At 38.9% G+C, this 18,349-nt stretch overlaps 1 protein-coding gene across 4 annotated transcripts in view; it reads right to left on the reverse strand.

Moving 5' to 3' along the window:
- Window positions 1-10,308: 10,308 nt before the first annotated feature.
- The window catches only part of CDIN1 (CDAN1 interacting nuclease 1), a 202,128-nt gene continuing 194,087 nt past the window's right edge, over window positions 10,309-18,349 (reverse strand). For all 4 annotated transcript variants that reach the window (XM_039843962.1, XM_039843963.1, XM_039843958.1 and 1 more), the window contains one exon: window positions 10,309-11,716. In XM_039843962.1, the coding sequence (XP_039699896.1) occupies window positions 11,587-11,716 (130 nt within the window). In that variant the 3' untranslated portion in view covers window positions 10,309-11,586. The remainder of the gene's footprint in view (window positions 11,717-18,349) is intronic.

An 18,349-nucleotide genomic window follows, 5' to 3' on the forward strand; every position in this document is an offset into this window, starting at 1 on the left:
ATTAAGTCAATACTCTACCTGTCGTTATACAATATTTTAACATTTTCCTTTATTTGTTGAGATCAGCTAGGCTGATGTGATAGTGACAATCCGCAGATCTCAGCGGCTGAACACATAAAAGTTGATTTATGGCCTTGTAGGGTGATGGTGGTGGTGTGTGGGTTGCTTACTTAGTCTCTCAGAGTCCCCCATGGTGGAAGCTCAGCCTTTGGAACTTTGGTTGGGGAGCACAGCAGGGAAAGAGCGAGAATGAAGACACCTGCAGGGCTTTTCACGCCTCACTGACAGAGGTCTTATCCACTCACATTTCATTAGCCAGAATTGGTAACATGGCCCTGTGTAATCATGAAGGGGCTGGAGAGCGTAGTCTCCCGAACATTTAAGAAGTCAAGGAGAAGCGGATATAGTTGAGCACTAATAATGTTTATCACATTTTTTAAAATAGCATAAAAGGTAAATTAAAACCACATTATTTAAATTAGAGACGCAGTTGGAGGTAGTTTTATTACTTACTGTCTGGGAAACCTTGGACAAATTACTTACCTCTGTGAGCCTCAACGACCCCATCTGAAAAAGGGGTGATAGTGGTAGTTAACATTTATCGAGTATATAGGAGCCGGATCCTGTTATAAGTACTTGACATACATTAAATGCTTTAATCTTTACAACTCAGATGCAGGAGAAACTTGTTTATCACCATTGTTACTGATGAGGCAATTGGGGCACAGGGAGCCCAGGTAACCCGCTGACCCAGATAACTTGTGAGAACTAGTCCTGTGATTGGAACTCAGGCCTCGAGTACCAGCGCTGCTGGGCTTCATGACTAGGCTCTCCCTCCTCTTTTGGAGGTAATCTTACCTGTTTGGATCGTACCTCATCACTGGACCAGTCCACCTCTGCAGTGATAAAGCATCCTCCTCTAATTCCTGCTAAAAATAGTATTACGTCAGAAAAGATGAAGAGGGTGTGTGTGTGTGTGTGTGTGTGGTTTGTGTGGACAACAAATTGTTTGTGCCATGTATCCTTTCTCTCTCGTAGGCACCCAGGAACAGATCACTCCCTATATGGATTTTCATTCTGAAGGCCAACTGGATGCTCTGGAAGTGACCCCAAAGTCCTCCTAGGGTGACAGCATTGACTCCCCACCTTAGATAGGAAGGGCCTGTCAGGCTGTCTCTAGTGAGCCTCCAATTTCAGCACATGGAGGGTTACGGTCCCCACAGCAGCTGACATGTCCTTTCTCATCACATCTCCACATATATCAACAAATGCTCACATGCTAGAAGATTGAATGAACTATGCTGATGACTCTGTGTAATTTGACTTCAATGCATTGCAAACTCAGATCAGTTTTAGGTAATCATATCAAGCCACTTCAGGACACTGTGTGTCAGCCTTCATGTTTTTAACAAGATATGATGCCAGGTTGAGTCCAATGCAAATGCACTTGAAATTTTCACATTCAGTTAATGAAAGCATCTGGAATGTCTTTAGACCACACAGGCATGCAGTGCTAAAATGGGCACATTGCAAAGTTATTTTCAAGGGCTGTGACTTCTGTTCTGCTGAACAGAGTAAAAGAGATAGCATTTGTGAGTAAAAAAGAGTATTTTTCCTCTTCAGTTCTCGCATTCATAGTTTATGCAGCACATGCGCAAGAGAAGGGCCCATTGAGGGAACCAGGAAACTTTCCAATGCATACTATGTTTCCTTTTGGTTGTTCTTACTCCACAATTGAGGCTGGAGCTGCAGAGGGAGCATTACTGGGGTAACTTCCTGGTATGTCGCAGTTCGATATCTTTGTCTTCCAGCGTTCCATGAGATATTACTAACAAACTATGAAAAACCATTCTCTGGGTATGGATCGCAGGTCAGCTTGGTGTTACGATTTAATTCTTATGATTGGGTGGACACATATTTTTTATAGTATTTATTTTTTAAAAATGTTTTCAGATAACATATACTGTAGTATGAAGAGAGAAATCATTCTCTTCAGAATAAAGCGTTTTTTCCAAGTAAATGCATAAGCGACTTCTACAAGAAGAGTAGCTCAGTTAACTCCTCTGTATACAGAGATAAGAGCACTTATCCACCTGCCGAGGGTATTGGGGAGCTAGTTAATTGTCTGCAAAATGCTCTCAAGCTCCCAGATATAAGAAGCCACACTTTCTGTCCCCAGCATTACTGTTACAGTGTTTTCTGATGCCATAGAGAATCTGATTCAGAATTTGCTTCCAATATCTTGGAAGATGGGCCTGTGTTTTGAGAGAGGAGCATCAGTACTCATTCAATTGTTTAAAAATTGTTCAGCTTGCTGTGATCTAATGTAGTTTATGTTTAGGAGTGGCGTGCTGGCAAAAGTCATGTCTTTTATAAAGCCATCCCAAATAATGTCACAATTTTCACTCAGAGGAAGAATCCAGGAGCAAACCAGTGATTTCTCCAAATTTCTTTTACCTTTTTTTTTTTTTTTTTTAAAGACCAACTTCAAACAGCATTTTATGCTTTCTTTCACCGAATTAACAACGGTCTGGAGAAGGTATTTCGATCCCTTTAAAGAAACCTTTTATATTATGACAAACCCATTCACTTTTCAGTGCAGGCCGGATCTGGATGACAATCAGACGTGTAAGTGCTGGCTGGTTCCTGTGCCGCGTCCCTGCCACCGCTCCCACCGCCGAAGGCTATGGTCACTATTAAAAGAAACATGGGCTCACTGCTTCTGAGCTCCTCCTCCGAGCAGAAGAATGTTAAACTAGACATCTGCCTGCAAAAACAATCAGCTAAACATATACTCACTCTCAAAGGAGGGCCTTGTTCTGCCTGTCTCTTAACTTTTGGAAGAATGGCTTTTTCTAAATGAGCTTTGGAAAAGCAATAACAAGCCAAGCTATCCACCTTACACTGATTTCTACATTAACATAGTAAAGGTACATTTTTAATGGTGTTTGTCTTTTATTAAATGGATCCTTCTATGGTGGTAGTTAAATTATCAGTACTTATGTAATGTATAGTACAACTATCATATATGATGATATTAATATTATTAGAGCTAAGGACTTATGATGTATTTAGCACTGATCTTATGTAATCCTCATAATAGTCATATGTGAGAGGTATTATTTTGATTTTACAAATGAAAAAACTGAAGCTTTGGAGAGTTTGGTTATCTGCAAGTGGAGAAGCAGGTATTCCAGGCTGTTGTCAACAAGTGTGTGGAAGCCACCAGCCTCTACCAGCTAGAGTTCTAGAATATCATATGCTAATGTTTTTAGTGATAATCAGAGGAGTTCGTACTTTATCGTTGGCTTTAATATTATCTTTACAGGATGAGAAGATGGTAAGCATAACATCTGTAGAGTTTTTTCAATAGAAGGAAAATTGAGTGAAAATGAAAGGTGGCCAGCGGGGAAAAATGTCTCAGAAAGGTTTCCGAATTCATACTTAGTGTCACATCCTTAGGCTAAATGGCAATGTAGAGAAACTGTCACGAAATGATAAGGATTTTAGGTTACTAAAGTGCAAATGAAACGAGAATTATTTCTGTGAAAACACCAGCTGATTTCCACTATAGAGATTAGGGGATCAGAGGGCAGGGCGAAAGCAGCTAAGGTTCAGAATGTTCATTTAAAAATATACGATGACCCTTTATTTTGTAAATAGTAAGAATAACTAAGGTATTGGAAATCCCTTCTAGAATAAATTATTAACCCTATGGTGGAAGAGACAGTGGACAGGAGGTTAGGAGGTACAGATTCTGGTCCTTCCTCTAATTAGCTAGCTATGTGACCTTGGATGAGTCACTTGACCTCTCTAAACTTCAATTTTTTTCATCTGCACAGTGAAGCCTCTCATTCCTCCCTATTCTAAAATTCTCTGAGTCTATGAGTCAAACTTGTCTCATCTTTGTTCATGGCTCAATTTTACTTTTCACATACCTCTTGTGGAATTGTCAAGGAATCAACTGAAAATGCAATTCACTTCTCACATGAGTTTTTTTGCTCACTCCACGCCCCCATGCTGCTGTTTTTAACCCCTTTGTCATTAGGGAACACTTTCAAGGATAGAGAGAAGTAAGTAAGATGGAAATAATTTACCAAAAGACTGAGTTTTACATTTACATGCAATGCACTCCTGTCCACTTTGCCATCTCTTTGATCGTTCTGCTTTTCGATTATTCTCTTATGTCGGATTGCTTTTTTTTTTTCATTTACCACGAAACGGTTTTTAAACATTGTAACTTTGAAAACTCTAAATAGAAGATGGATTCTTCCATTTAAATTAGCAAGAAACAAAATATTTTTAGACTTTTACCTTCTAATTTTCCATGTGCAATGATTAAAATTATTTTAGCCGACAGAATTAATAACCTGATAGAATTAAAATGTCTTAGGCAAATTATTTATGGCTTAACAGCAAGTATATTAACAAAAACTGCATTGGTATATTAACAAAAACTGCATACCAATCTCCTTCATCATTGAAAATATTTTAACGTTTCTTTTTGGGAGCATATTTTAAAACAAATATTACAAATACACAATCACTACTTTATAAAAATGCACCGTACTAAGGAGGGAATCCATACTCAGATGATACGAAAACCACAAAAGAGAAAGAAGGCCCAGTCTGCAGCTGCCTTTGAAACCTCAGCCTGGTTTTTCTGGAAAACAAAATATCAAAACACAGAAAAACTGAGAAGTGTGTAAGACCACCTAATAGAAGACAATCCTCACATCTCAAGGTCTTTATGCAGAGTCCAAAATGTAGAAATCCAACATATAAATATATATTTTATCAATAATGTCATTTACCTTGTGTTTACTGAGTGCAATAATTACCTGTGGCCTTCCAGTGTTTGTCTCGAGTTTCTCAATCACATTCCTATTGACATATTTAGCTTATATGAATTACTAAACTGATTTCAGCCATGGACAGACACTTCGCTTGGTGTGATAGAACTGCTTGTTTTATTACTCAGGCCCATGCACAAGGCTATACGTTCTGTTCCAAATGCTTAGAATTTATTTATACTTGCACTAAACATGAATGGCCTAGGGCAGGAATTGAAACTGTGTGGCATCTATGTGAGCACTACCCTCTCCAAAGACTAGTGCCCATAATTGATCATAACTCTATTTCCTGCTGGGCTGAACTCAGTCTCAGAATCCTTCTAAATAGCAGTGAATGCGCCCGCCATAAGAAAATAGAAAACTATTTGCTGCCTGTAGTCTAGAATTAAAATATCTAATTAAAAGCCTCACAGGCTTGCCTCTTTCCTTATTATATTGTGATTGCCTTTTCTGAAATTTTCAAATCTTTCATTTTCATTTTGACAAGTAATGATTTTTTTTCAAGGAAAAATAAATGACCTTTTATTACATATTTTTGAATTCCCCACAGCACCTCAAACACTTCTAAATACACATTAGGGACTCAGTAAGTCTTTATTTCTTGAAGAGCCTAAACACTAGAATTATAAGACAGACATATCACATGAAGCCGGAGTGGACCCGGTCTCAGGTGTATCGGGTGTCTGTTCTCTCTAGGTCCTCCTGGAAAGAATCAGGCACCAAATGGCCCCAGTGAATTAAGTCCTGGGAAACTGGCAGAGCAAAGAAGAAATGTGGAAGTTCCAGTTCCTTTTGTGTTACAAGTTTCCAAAATATGAGGAAATATGCCAAATGCCCTTGGCTTTCAAATGATAATATACTCTGAGTTAATGACTAACAGGGAAACGCCCACTGAGCCGTTCACAACGGTCTTTCCGAAGTCAGATCCTGTTGGCAAATGGCCAAAGAACCCTTCTCTCTTGAGCCAGCCAGCCACTTCTGTGGCCAGGAAGCACTTTGCCATCAACGCAGTATTATAAAAGTGAGCAATTAAAAGTACCATTTGAAATTAATCAAATAACTCCACTGAATATCCCAAAATTTGTCTTTGAAACACATTTGATTTGGGGCCCTGACTTGATTTTAGGCGAAACTGTTTCTTAACTCAAAATATAAATATAAAGATAAGCTCGAAGTCGTTTTCTAAGAAGAGAAACAAAGATAAGATTTTTAAATGGTCTATTTTATTTAGCATCATATTGGACAAACGATAATGTTCTAAGGCTAATTTTAAGACAAATGCAATAAAATTACATGAATTTCCATTAAAACCGTACATGCCTAAAATACTCTGGTTGGTGAATCTGCTTTATTTCAGATTTTGTGGGTTTCTAAAGTAATTCCTTCTTTAATTAACATCAACATATATGATGCTTTCCTCTGATTCCAGTAAATACACCCAATTTGCAGCTGAAGAAAACAAAAAACAGTTAAAAGGTTCAAACGATTTCTTTGATGCAAGTGAGAACATATTTAATATAAATTTCACAGTCACTCATTTGTTCATGTAACATTTACTGAGCACCTGCTCTGTGTCAGGAACTCTGTTAGCTACTGGGGAATAGAGCAGGGAACAAGATAAATACAGTTTCTACTCTTGGAGCTTACAATCTAGTTGGAAATCGTGCCATTAAACAACTACAGAAAGAAATAAGTCAACAATTGAGATAAATGTGGTGCAATCAAATAAAAGATGCTTACATCTTTTGGTTTACTTATGAAACTATGGTTTCCTGCAGAGGTGGTTTTGATTACCTAAATTTTGATCTGACCTCTAAAAGATGTTTGAGTTAAAATAGAAATAAAATTAAATAGAAAGTCTAGTATAGGCACGCTAAATTGTTACTTCTGAATGTATCTGTGTTGAATATAAAAATGACAAAAAAACTTTAAAAAATGCTAGTCATTCTAGAGATACTTTTAACCAAAGCGGTTTCCAGGGAGAATTCACGACTGCTTTAGGTTAACGGTCATTGGCTTCATGTTCAGCCCTCAATTAAACTCTGAACCTCAATTGTTATTACTTAATTGACTTGGTTATATTTCATGTCAGCATTTCAAAATGACCTTCCTTTTAAAAAATAAAAATTACCCTGACATAGTACCTTGGGTCTTTGCTGAGCCTGACATCGTTGCAGCAGCCCCACAGTATCTTTATATGTGGTTGGGCCTAGAACTTGCTTAGTTTTGCAATCACGAGGGTACTCTGTAACATCCTCTATGATATGAGACAGCTCCAGATAAATCCAAGTGACGAGGGGAAAAGAATGAAAAACTAAATACATCTGTTGCCATGATTATTATTAAAATGCCACATAAATCCACTGATACCCATTTTATTCTAAGCACAGGGAATTAGTCTTAAATACCTTGAGTATCACAATTAAACTTATTTAAAAAAAATGCTATAGTATCTTTTTCTTACATTATGTGACTCCAAATATTTAGTTGTTCCAATTAACTAGATGGAAACATAAATCCCCCGTACTTAGACATGAAACGACAACAAGAACAAGTTGGATTTAATGAGTCGGGTTTTATATAAAGTAGGTATGACGCCAAGATCGAACTTTGGTACACTGACTGAAACAAATTAAGGCATCAAATGAGCGTTTCCCCTCCCCCCTGGACTGTGGAAAAGTTTTAAAAGTCTTTTTGAAGTACTTTGATCAAGCTTTGAAATCATTTCAGTGGATTACTATTGTATGAAAACTGTAATTTATAGTGCTTGACCTAAGCAGCCCTTTGTCTCACAGCCATATTCAAAACAATAGCAGGAAAGTGAAAAACACAAGGGGAACCCGAGCTGTTCTGGTTATTATTTAATTCATAATTCCATCTTCCTTATTTAATCTTTGGAATCCAGGCACGTTCTTAGTAACACAGGTTCAGACTATATTTGCTATAAATACATAGGAAGGTTGGTTTTGGGTAAAACAATGAGATGGTCCAAAGACCCTTCCTGACCTGAGAGTGACTTGACAGACAGGTTCAGAGAGGTGATTCTCTGTAAACGGTGACACTGCAGGCAAACTCTCATTGTTTACCTTTTGGTTTCCTCTCTGTTTAAGCCTGCTTTGTTCCTTAACGCTAATTGAGAATGTGCCAGTTGGGAGATTTTCTCCTCCCATCTTTGTCACAAAATAGTTATGCTCTGAGGCAACTCGCTTCCATCAGATCACATGAAAAACGACAGGCTGACCCCCAAGATGAATGAGCTACAAGTGCTTCCCTAAACCATACAGGCATTTTACTATATTGATTTGTAATTTTTATCAGCTGCACAAAACCACTCAGGCTGAAAGTAGCTGTAAACCTCACATGTTCTTTTGGCTCCTTTTGCCAAAACATTTAATGATGGCCTAAAACTCCTGTCATATTTGACGCTGTAAAATCTTATTATCTCAGTTACAAGTTTTATAACCTTTCAGGTGCCACACACACCCCTGAATATTCTGGCATGTGGAGGATGCTTAGGTATGCTTTTCCTCAGATTATTAGGTCAACTGCCCCCCTACCCCAACCTCCACTCCAAAGAGTGGACGTAGATGGAATGGATTTTGGTCCTGGGATCAGTTTCTAGAGAGAAGAAACAGCCAAGGAGTAGTGACAAAGTGCAGACTACATGTCCACGTGGGAGAATGGCAAAGGCTAGTGAAAGGGCAGACGGCCGGGAAGAGGTGGGAAGTGAGGGGACGAAACACCAGGTCTGTCGCAGAGAACAGGTTCAAAAGAGCAGACATCCAAGGTAGCTCCGTCCCAGAGAGGAAAGGAAACAATGGGTGTAGCTCCTTCGTGAGAGGCAAGTGAATTAACTGTTCACTAGGGCGCTGTGCATTAATTAGTGTGGCCCACCAGGGAACATTTAGTGAATTACCTCATCCAGGGCTCTAAGCAAATCCCCTGGCGGCATCAATGAGTTAATGCACCCCCCAAAGACCAATAATTTATCATCTTTTCCAGGGTGGAATCAAGCCTTGCCGATAATGAGCAGGTACACACACCTATAGTTAAAAGAAAATTATTTCCCCTGGAGATCCAGTTTTCTACTTTGGACCCCTGAGCCTTCCCTTTTACATTCAATTTTTGGAATCTTTAGAAGAGTTGATATATACCTCACTTAGTAGGCAAAAGAAAAAACAATTTTCATTATGGTTTTTTTTTGGGGGGGGGTGGAATGTTGGGGGAGGGGGAAGGAGTCTGTGAAGTCACCTTAAATGTCAGTGCTGCATCAGCTTTGCTCTGAGCTGATCCCCTGCCATACTTCCAACAAGGTCTCTTACTTGTTTGTGAAAGCAGATGCTTGGCAAGTCTATATATGCCAGAGAGATCATCATTCAGTTTTACGTTTTATACACACACCGGCTTTCTGGGTTGGCATAATTCATTAGCACAGTTTGCAGAGAGCTCCATAAAACAAGATCTGGCTTTGTTAATGTTCTAATGACGACAGCAATAAAAAAAATGTTGTCATCCCAAGACTATACTTTCCAGGGCTGATGTTTGTATTGTCTAAACTCAAAAACCAAACAAGTAAACAAGCAACACACACAGATATAACACAGATAAGTATTTCTAACATAAAAGAAAAAGAAGAAGGAGGCTTTAAACTTCCAATTTGAAACATTACTCTCTTCCCCTCATAACCCTCCAACGGGAAAGTCGTAGGTATAATAATCACATTAGTTCTTGTGTGGGAAAAAGCTTCGTTTTGAATAACTTGCAACTTTATCAAAGTATGCACAGTTGACTGCTAGTTTGTTTTCGACTTTTAAGAGACACATTTTAAAACCTTACTCATAAAGAGGGGGTGGCGCCTTTGCCTGAGAACACCAGTACCTTCTCATAACACATTATGTCAGGGCACCGGGAAGAAGACTGAGTACGAAGTGCAAACATCACCTTTATTTTTTAATTTATTTGTGCGCCCTCATCATAAATTTGTTTAATGTAAAATAAACAAATGCTTGACAAGGGTTTAGCAGGGTTTTCAACATCTGTGCAGATAAATGTAATTTATTCCTAATGAAGAAAAAGCAGTTTAGAGCAAGCCATGAAAACTGCTTTTAAAAACAGTTTTAAGGCATGTGTGTATGTCTGTGTGTGTGTGTGTGTGTCGAGACAATAGCAGTGGTTTCAAATCATTCTATTTCACTCACAAAAACTGCATGGATGCATTTTACAGTGAGACAGAAGTTTGCCTGTTACTTACTTATCATTTCATGGTCTTCCTCTTTCTTTTTTCTTTTTTTCATTTAATGTAACCCTCAGCAGAGTTAAAATCCATATGTTCGGACCCAACATGTTTGTGTCCTTCAAAAGGAAAAGCAGTAGGCAGACTTTTGCAAACCTTCTCAGATACAAAATGAACAAAGTACTAATGGCAGAGTCTTTTAGAAAAACCAAGAAATGTATATAACTTAAACGTGTTTGTAAAAACTTACATTTTTATTAATATTTCCAAGCTCACCAATTCAGCATTATACAAGTCATTATGTTTTGTCAACATAGGGGCAAATATTTTACTAAATACATTTTTGGGTATCGATTAACCTTTAACTTCTTCAAAGATAGTCTTATAATGACTTTATTGATGTTTTGCTTCAGATTGCAATTTGATTCGCAGCATAAAAAGTGAATAAATTAAAGTGAACAAATACAAACTCTCCTTTATTTTGCCTATTGAAAGTCACACTAGGTTTATTTTCGGTACACTTCATTCATTCAAGCCGAACATTTCTAATGCCTAAATTCTTTGAGTGTTATATAATTACGTGGTATAAAACGCAGATAAAAAGGAGCGTACAGAATGTGCTTTTAAAAAATTTGACTCATAAAAATGCTATCATACATACTGACAACTAGCCCTGTTTAAAAATAAACTCTTGTCAGAGCTGGCACCGAGCTTCGAGTGTCACCCCTCGGCCCCCAAGCCAATGCAGAAGTGTGGTTTCCAAACACAATGTAACTAATACTTTCAAGTGAGATAAATGGAAAATGTTTGGTGTTCAAATAAGCATTATAAAAAGAGGAAATTCTCATCAAGTATATTTTTCAGTTTGGCTTAAGAAGTCAGGAAACTGTTAAGACTGGACAAAACAAGCATGCAGCCCAGGCTGTCTTTGAGGTCTACTAGAGCCCTGCAGGTGAGGATGAAATTTTAGTTTCAGGCTTTATGTCTTCAGCTTTGCTAGGATTGTGCTAGATTATTCCATGACGGTAATGCAACACTGGGTATCTGTGAGTGTATGTACGTGAAGAGAAAGGGGGAGGGGGAGAGAATGAATGAGGTTTAGGAAAAAAAAAAAAAAAAAAGAGGGTGATTCGGTAACTGGGAGGAGAATTGAAAAATCACACCTTTCAGTCCACATTTTTTCTTTTGTTCAGTATTCAAGGAGAAACCATCCGGAAGGAAGAAAGATTATGACTATCTATAAACTAACTGTTTGACAGAGACAGAAATGCTGATAATGAGTGGTTTGTGTCTGTAGTTCTTGGCTGTTCACATCAGCAAGGGATGAAGGAAAACAGAAACTCTTGATATGTTTGTCTAAAGAGGTAGTGGTGTGACCACGAGCAGCAAGAGTTCAGCTGGAGTTCAGGGCAGATGTTGCCAGGAGTTGACGCTGCAGGAAAGTAAAATTGCTTCCGGATTCACCTTTTCCTCCCAGCTTCTCTTCCAGGATCATTGGGGTCAGGCTATGCTATGGCATAAGGTGACGATGTCTGTGGGGAAACAGGCTTTGAGCAGGATGCCCCTCTCCCGGTTACAGTCCAGCTCCTGGATAAATCCGTACCAATAGATGACTAGGCCTGGCCCAAATCTGCGAGAACATGAGAAAAAAACACATGCGTGTAATATCAACATAGTTCCAAAAAAAGTAATCTTTGAAGCGCTGATGATTAAGTGACGTTATTGCATAACATTTTAATTTCAGTGGTTGTAATTATGACCGAAAGAGTTGAACTTACACCAAAGAGCTTACTTAATACAAGTAGTATCACTGTGGGCAGATTTATTACCTTTCTTTCAAGGAACCTGAAGTATTTCAGATATATGCACTACCCTAATTACCTTTCAGTAAGATGTTATGTATGAGCTTGGGCTGATGTGACTACTTAGTTGATGGAGGACAGAACCAGAGTCAAAACAGTGATGAGCTGGGGAGCACCAAGCCTGGGATTTTAGTCTCTTAGCAGTTAGAAGAACTCTTTCAAAAATGAAACAGTTCTTTTCAACTGAGGAAAAAGAAGAATGTTTGAAATATAATTTAAAAAATGGAACGACTCAAGGTCTTCTTCTGGTTCTGTTCTATTTATGCGCCAATAAGGTCAGAAGTCCCATCTGTCACCCATTCTTTCCAGTCTTCAGAAAAAATAAATCCATGGGACAATGGAGATCCCTCATAGAAACCTTCTCCCCGACTCTTCATTCTCTGCATTACAACCTCTCTGAGTGTAAAAATGACATGAAATTTGGTCATAGATTCTTATCATAAAAACAAGGAATGATGTCTCATAGATTTGTGACAAAGTATAGACAGATGCAGGCTTAAAACCTAAATCTTTCTAAATTGTGTCTCCGAATTATCTCCAATTTGGTGAGCAGCAGACTCAGGAAGTCGCTCTATAGACTACTTCACCCATCAGGAAGTTGAGACCTCTAGGCTGGGTTCATAAAGATGTAATCACTATCAATCACTGTGCACACAGAGATGTTTTGCACATCAGTTTCACGTTTTTCCTACTGAGAGTACTTAATTAAAGGGCAGCACTACTTTTGGTGTCGTGTTGCAGGAATTTTACAGTGAAATCATAAATTATGAATGTTGGGTTAGTAAAAGGATGTCTAAAAACAGAACTGCTTTCTGTATTCTGACATTACAGCAAGCTGAACCACTCTAGGCCACAAAGCTTTTCTTTCCATGATTTATTATATGCCGTAGCGTACTTGCCAAAACTAACAGTACAGGATGGGCTGCGAGATACTGTATGCACAGGAACAAGTTCAACTGGATGTCATGGAGCGGTTTATTTGGGGATTCACATCAGTAAGGTAGCCAAGTTAGATGCAAGAGTAATTAAAACTTTTTGCATCCCCTCCATGCACGGACAGAATCATGAGATGGCAACTGAACTTGTCCTATGGGACGCAGGCGCCGTGCACAGATGAGACGCCTTGGAGCACCAGGCCCTGTGACATTTGCCCAAATTCAGGGCTGGCTGCACATGTCCTCTTCTTCCTCAGTATCTTCAAGGAAGTCTCCTTTGCGGTCAGAAGAATTCGGCTACATTGGCACAGGGTGTGCGGGCTCCGGTGCTTAAGTGCGCACGAGAAGCTCACACCTGGATGAGAACTTGCTTCCATTTAACTCAGGGTTTCTTAGTAACTTTTATTCACAAACAACTGTCTGCAACTAAAGCATAGACGATTTGGAATTTTGTTTTACACAAACCTCTGTGATTATTATCAAATGATCTCGAATTTGTCAAAACAAGTCTGGGAAGAGCTGTGAGTCTGAGAAGCCTCAAACCTTCCCATCAACAAAGCAGCCCTGAGTCACAGCCTCGGCAGCCCTGTATTGAGCTCAATACATTCCTCCATTGTATTATGCAGCCATTCCGGAGACCATGATGTTCTTTGAAAGGCACTGATATTTTTACAAAGGGAGAAAAAATATGTGATCCAAACAGTCATGGAAAAGAACAAAGGAATATATGGGGGTCATAAACAACAAGCCCAGTGTTTTAAAGATTTAATAAAACAAAAACACGTATTATCAGCACTGAGAGAGCAAGAGCAGCTTGTACCTTCCCTGAGCAGCTAAATCATAAGCCAAAGAACATGAAGCATGACAGCTCTTTACAAAAATGGCATTTTCTAGGCAGAAAAGCCAGGCCTGGGGAACACCTCAGTGACCAAGAAAATGGACTTGTTTCACTTGTGAGGCAACAGATGAAATCTGCGACTCGAAAAGGGTTTTGCAAGAATGTAAATCTGAATGTTTCACGTAGTGGTTCACTACTAGGACCCCCTGAAGGTGGTAACATGGGTCTGTGAACTGTTTTCAGTACCTATGACTAGTGACTCCTAATGAAGCTCTGCCATGTATCTAAGTGTGCGTTTCTTAGCTTTTGGGTGAAATTATATTAAGTACCACTAGCTCTCTCACGTGGCTCAGAAGCTCTGATTGAAAATATGTGCTTAGTCAATTAAAAAACAAGGAAAGACAACTTCTCTTTCTAAATGGAGATTGGCAGACAGAGGCTTTCAGATTATGTGGACTTTGAGTGGCAAAAATAATAGAAACCTTAGAGGGTGACAAGTTTGGAAATTTAATAGCAGAACAAGATCTGGCTTTGTTCCTGATACCTACTTGAGTGCATTTCTGAGCTTTCTACAACTTCTCAGAATCCAGAGATTATCAGATGCTGGCAAGATAACATTTCAGCAACTTACCTGTCTATGAAGAGGCTGACCACATTAAGCAACTTTATAGAATTAATTACTTGGTTATCTGAATTAACAGCAGGGAACACTTTGGTTGACAATTTGAAAAGCAAAGCAAGTCAACTCTAGCGTTTTCTTCTAGAAAATGTATAAGACGGGAGAAGGAAGAAAAGGACCTACGAAATTTTTATGTAGGTCAAGTACCTGTTTGTGGGTTGAGTGATTTCATGTATTTGATGCCTATTCCCATTTTTTTGTGACAGTACTGGACAAGAATGAGATCACTGGGAAGGCAAACATAACCTTTGTGACCAATAAAAATCAAAGAAACTATTAACGGTGTTTAAAAGAAAACAGAGTCCCTGGGTCTGCGGGAATGTGCAAAGCAGAGGGCTGGTCTGCTACCAGGAGAGCAGCCTTCCCTACCAGCCCGGGGACACACAGTAATGGGATGTATACGGAGATCTGAATTGATTCTGTAAACACATTTCAAGGTTGACTATAACTTTAATGTTACCATACTCATGGTCAAGTAATAAGATCAAAGACTCCAAATGAATTTTAAAAACTCCTGTGGAGCAGACACTGGAATGTCAGTGACTTTTGAACAAGTAATTTGCCTGCAAATAAAATACCACCAAATTAGCAAAAATAACAAATACCTCTTGAAAAAATGGGAGGTGAAAGTCAAGAGCCATGACAGACCTTGAGGGTATGAAAGATGAGGTTCCTCATAAATAATGACAACCTTATAAATGTGTTTGAAATGTGTTCCTCTGATTTCCTCCCATTTTATTTAGAGAAATTAAATAGGAGACTGTAGAATGAAAGCTGGGCACCCTTTTGTGGCACTTGTATGCATCTCTCCCAGGGATTATCTCTGTTTTACCATTTGTCTCTTTGCTATATTGTGACCCTGTTGAGGGCAAAGCCCATGTTTTATTTATACTTGTGTCCTCCGAGCCTAGCACAGGGTGCCTGGAACATGGCAGATACTCTCAAGGACAAGATGGAGAGCACGGAGTTAGTGAATATGGGATTCGACAGCTTTGAGCTGGTGACCGAATCGGTGACATTTCAGAGACAGGCACGGTGGCAGAACTCAGCCGTTATCATAGCTTGGCATTTTTATTAGTGACCAAGATGAGTACACTAATTGCATACTTATGGATCATAGTGATAATTAGTAACACCTTCACAACACTATGTACTGGACACTGTTCTAAGCACTTTACACATTTTTGACTCATCGAATTCTCAAGTCATCTCCACGAGTTAGGTACAATTATTGTCCCATTCTACAAATGAACAAATTGAGAACAGAGGCTTGGAGCAGTTATTAACTATAATACAATTATATATTTATGTATAAGTAATTATATATAAATAACGTATATAATTACATAATATAATTAATCTTGCTAAAGGTCTCATAGCTAAAAAGTGGAGGAACCCGTTTTAGCACCCAGGCAGTCTGGTTGTAGGGTCTGTAACTGACTCACTATGATACAGTGATCAGCCTGCTAAACAGGGTGACAGAGTTTTACGCTTTAACCAGAAAAGGAGGAGAAATGCACTCTGCACCGGTTAGATCACACCTAGAGTGTTTTTGGAGGGTTCTGGTGTCATATTTTAAGGAGAATATCTCTAGCCTGGAACTGACCCAGAGGAGAACTCAAGGATTTTTGAGGAACTGTTAGAGAAACAGAGTATGTGTATCTTAGAAATGGGCACTTAGGGTGATAAAGTGCTCATTCGCCATCTTCTGATTTTTAGGGTTACTCTTAGAGAGAAGGGATTCGACTCACGCTGTAGGTCTTGAGCACAGACTCAGGGCAATGTTTGAAAGTAACCAAGAATCGGATTTTGATTCAACACAAATAAAAATTTTTCTACAATTGCAGCTTTTGAAAACATGGAGTAAGCTGCCTGGCAAATTAGTGACATTTCTGTGACTGGATCTATTGAATCAAGGCTGGGCTTTTATCAATTTAAAAAATTGAGCCAACATATAAAAGTTGGGAGTTTTTACACAAAATCCGGCATATTCACCTTCTCTTGAGAAATAAACTGATAAAGCAATAATCAGTTGGCGCTAAGTAATGGCTGTCCCCTTTAGACATGACATATGTTCTCAGGCTTGCCACAGTCTCCACCATTCTCTGTTACTCCCCAGTGCAGGGGCTCAGTGCCAGGTGACATTTATCATCACGCTTGTACTAGTGATTTTCTTCAATTGTAGAGACCCACCTCTTCATACTTACATCTCTATCAAATTTGGGGGAAAAAAGATAATCTCAGAGGGTTTCATGTTTCAAGAAAAAAATACAAGAGGACACATTTCTTCTTTTCTGTCTTGCCTACTTCACGCATTTATTTTGCCCACCTGTCCCCTGCAGGCATTGGCGTCTCGACCCCTGCCTTGAGATCTAACTCAGAAGTTCTCAAACTTGGGCCAGAGACCCTTCAGGGATTGTGAAGAGATTGCAAGAGATCCTTATGGACACCAAGCACTATCCTCAGACAGAAAAAAATAAAAGTATCTTCTCTTATTTTAGGAATGTGGATTAAAAAAAAAAGAATTCACTGTATCTTTCAGTCATTATGTATTTTCTAAGTATTTTTAGATGGAATCTAAAAGCACAGCTATAATCGCTGACGGGGGTAGTTAGCAAAAATTCTTTTTGTTTATTTTAAAGATTTTCAAATTTGGCAAGACTATGGCCATTGTTCTAATTGGTTCGATTTCCTTTTACAGATGTATGTGTTATGAAAAGGTGACTACGACACACAAAGGAAATTATATAATATGGGTAATGTTAAAGATGTGTGAAAATAATTAGCAAATTTCTAAGTAACCTGTCCCTGCACATAAAGTTCATCTTCACAGTTAAAAATGACCAAGAAGGAAAGATACTTGGCTAATGCGCCAGGTCCTATGTAGAACTCACTCTATTGAGAGCAGTCTCACCATTGCTATCTATAGGAAGAGAGGTACAGAAGAGAAGCATCAAACTAAACTGGACAACAGCAGTGATGAATGAAGACAGTGGTGGTGGTGCTGGAGCTCTTTCCGAGTTGTAACTAAGAGCTGCAGAGAGATAATGTGGTGGGCTGACTTCTAAGATGGCCTTGATGATCCCTGCCTCTTGGGACTCATGCCCTTGTGTAATCCCCTCCCCTTGAGTGTGGGCTAGACCTAGTGACTTGCTTCTAACAGAAAGAATACAGCAAAATGACAGGATGTCACTTGTGTGATTAGGTTATAAAAGACAGTAATTTCCATCTTGCCGTTAGACACTCTCTTGCCTTCTCGGCTCACATTCCTTGATGAGGAAAACTGCCATTTGGGCAAGGTCCATGTGGCTGTGGCCAATAGCCAGCGAGTTACTTTGGCTTGCAGCCCAACGGCTCAGGAGGAACTGAATCCTGCCAACAACCACTGAGTGAGCCTGGGAGTGCGTCTTTCCTCAGTCAAACGTTCAGATGAGACCACACACCCTGGACCTCTTGAATGCAGCCTGTGAGAGACAGTGAAGAAGAGGATCCAGCTAAGCTATGCCCATATTTATGACTCACAGAAAAAGTGAGATAACAAATGTGTGTGAAGTCATTTAATTTGGGAGTAATTTGTTATATGGCAATAGCTAACTAATATATACACTACAGACCTGAGTAATCAAATACCATTCTTCACATATGCAGTAGGAAGAGTCCTATTAGCTATAGATTTGCTTTTTTTTTTCTTCCAGTTATATTTGCACCCAGAATTTATAGCAGAAGTGGTTACTGAATGAGATTATTAACGAGTAGCAATTCTTCCTCAAGGCAAACCAGCTGAAGCAAGTCTGTGTTTTTACATTAACAGAATTTCTTGGCTCCTGACTTAGAGTTTATACCAACACCCCTCCCTGCTGCATATTTAGGATGCTGGGGTTACCCAAAGACGTAAAATATATATATATATATATATATATATATATATATATATATATATATATATATA

The sequence above is a fragment of the Pteropus medius genome, unplaced genomic scaffold (genome assembly GCF_902729225.1).
Source record: "Pteropus medius unplaced genomic scaffold, Ma_sr-lr_union100, whole genome shotgun sequence".
In the NCBI taxonomy this organism is placed as follows: domain Eukaryota; kingdom Metazoa; phylum Chordata; class Mammalia; order Chiroptera; family Pteropodidae; genus Pteropus; species Pteropus medius.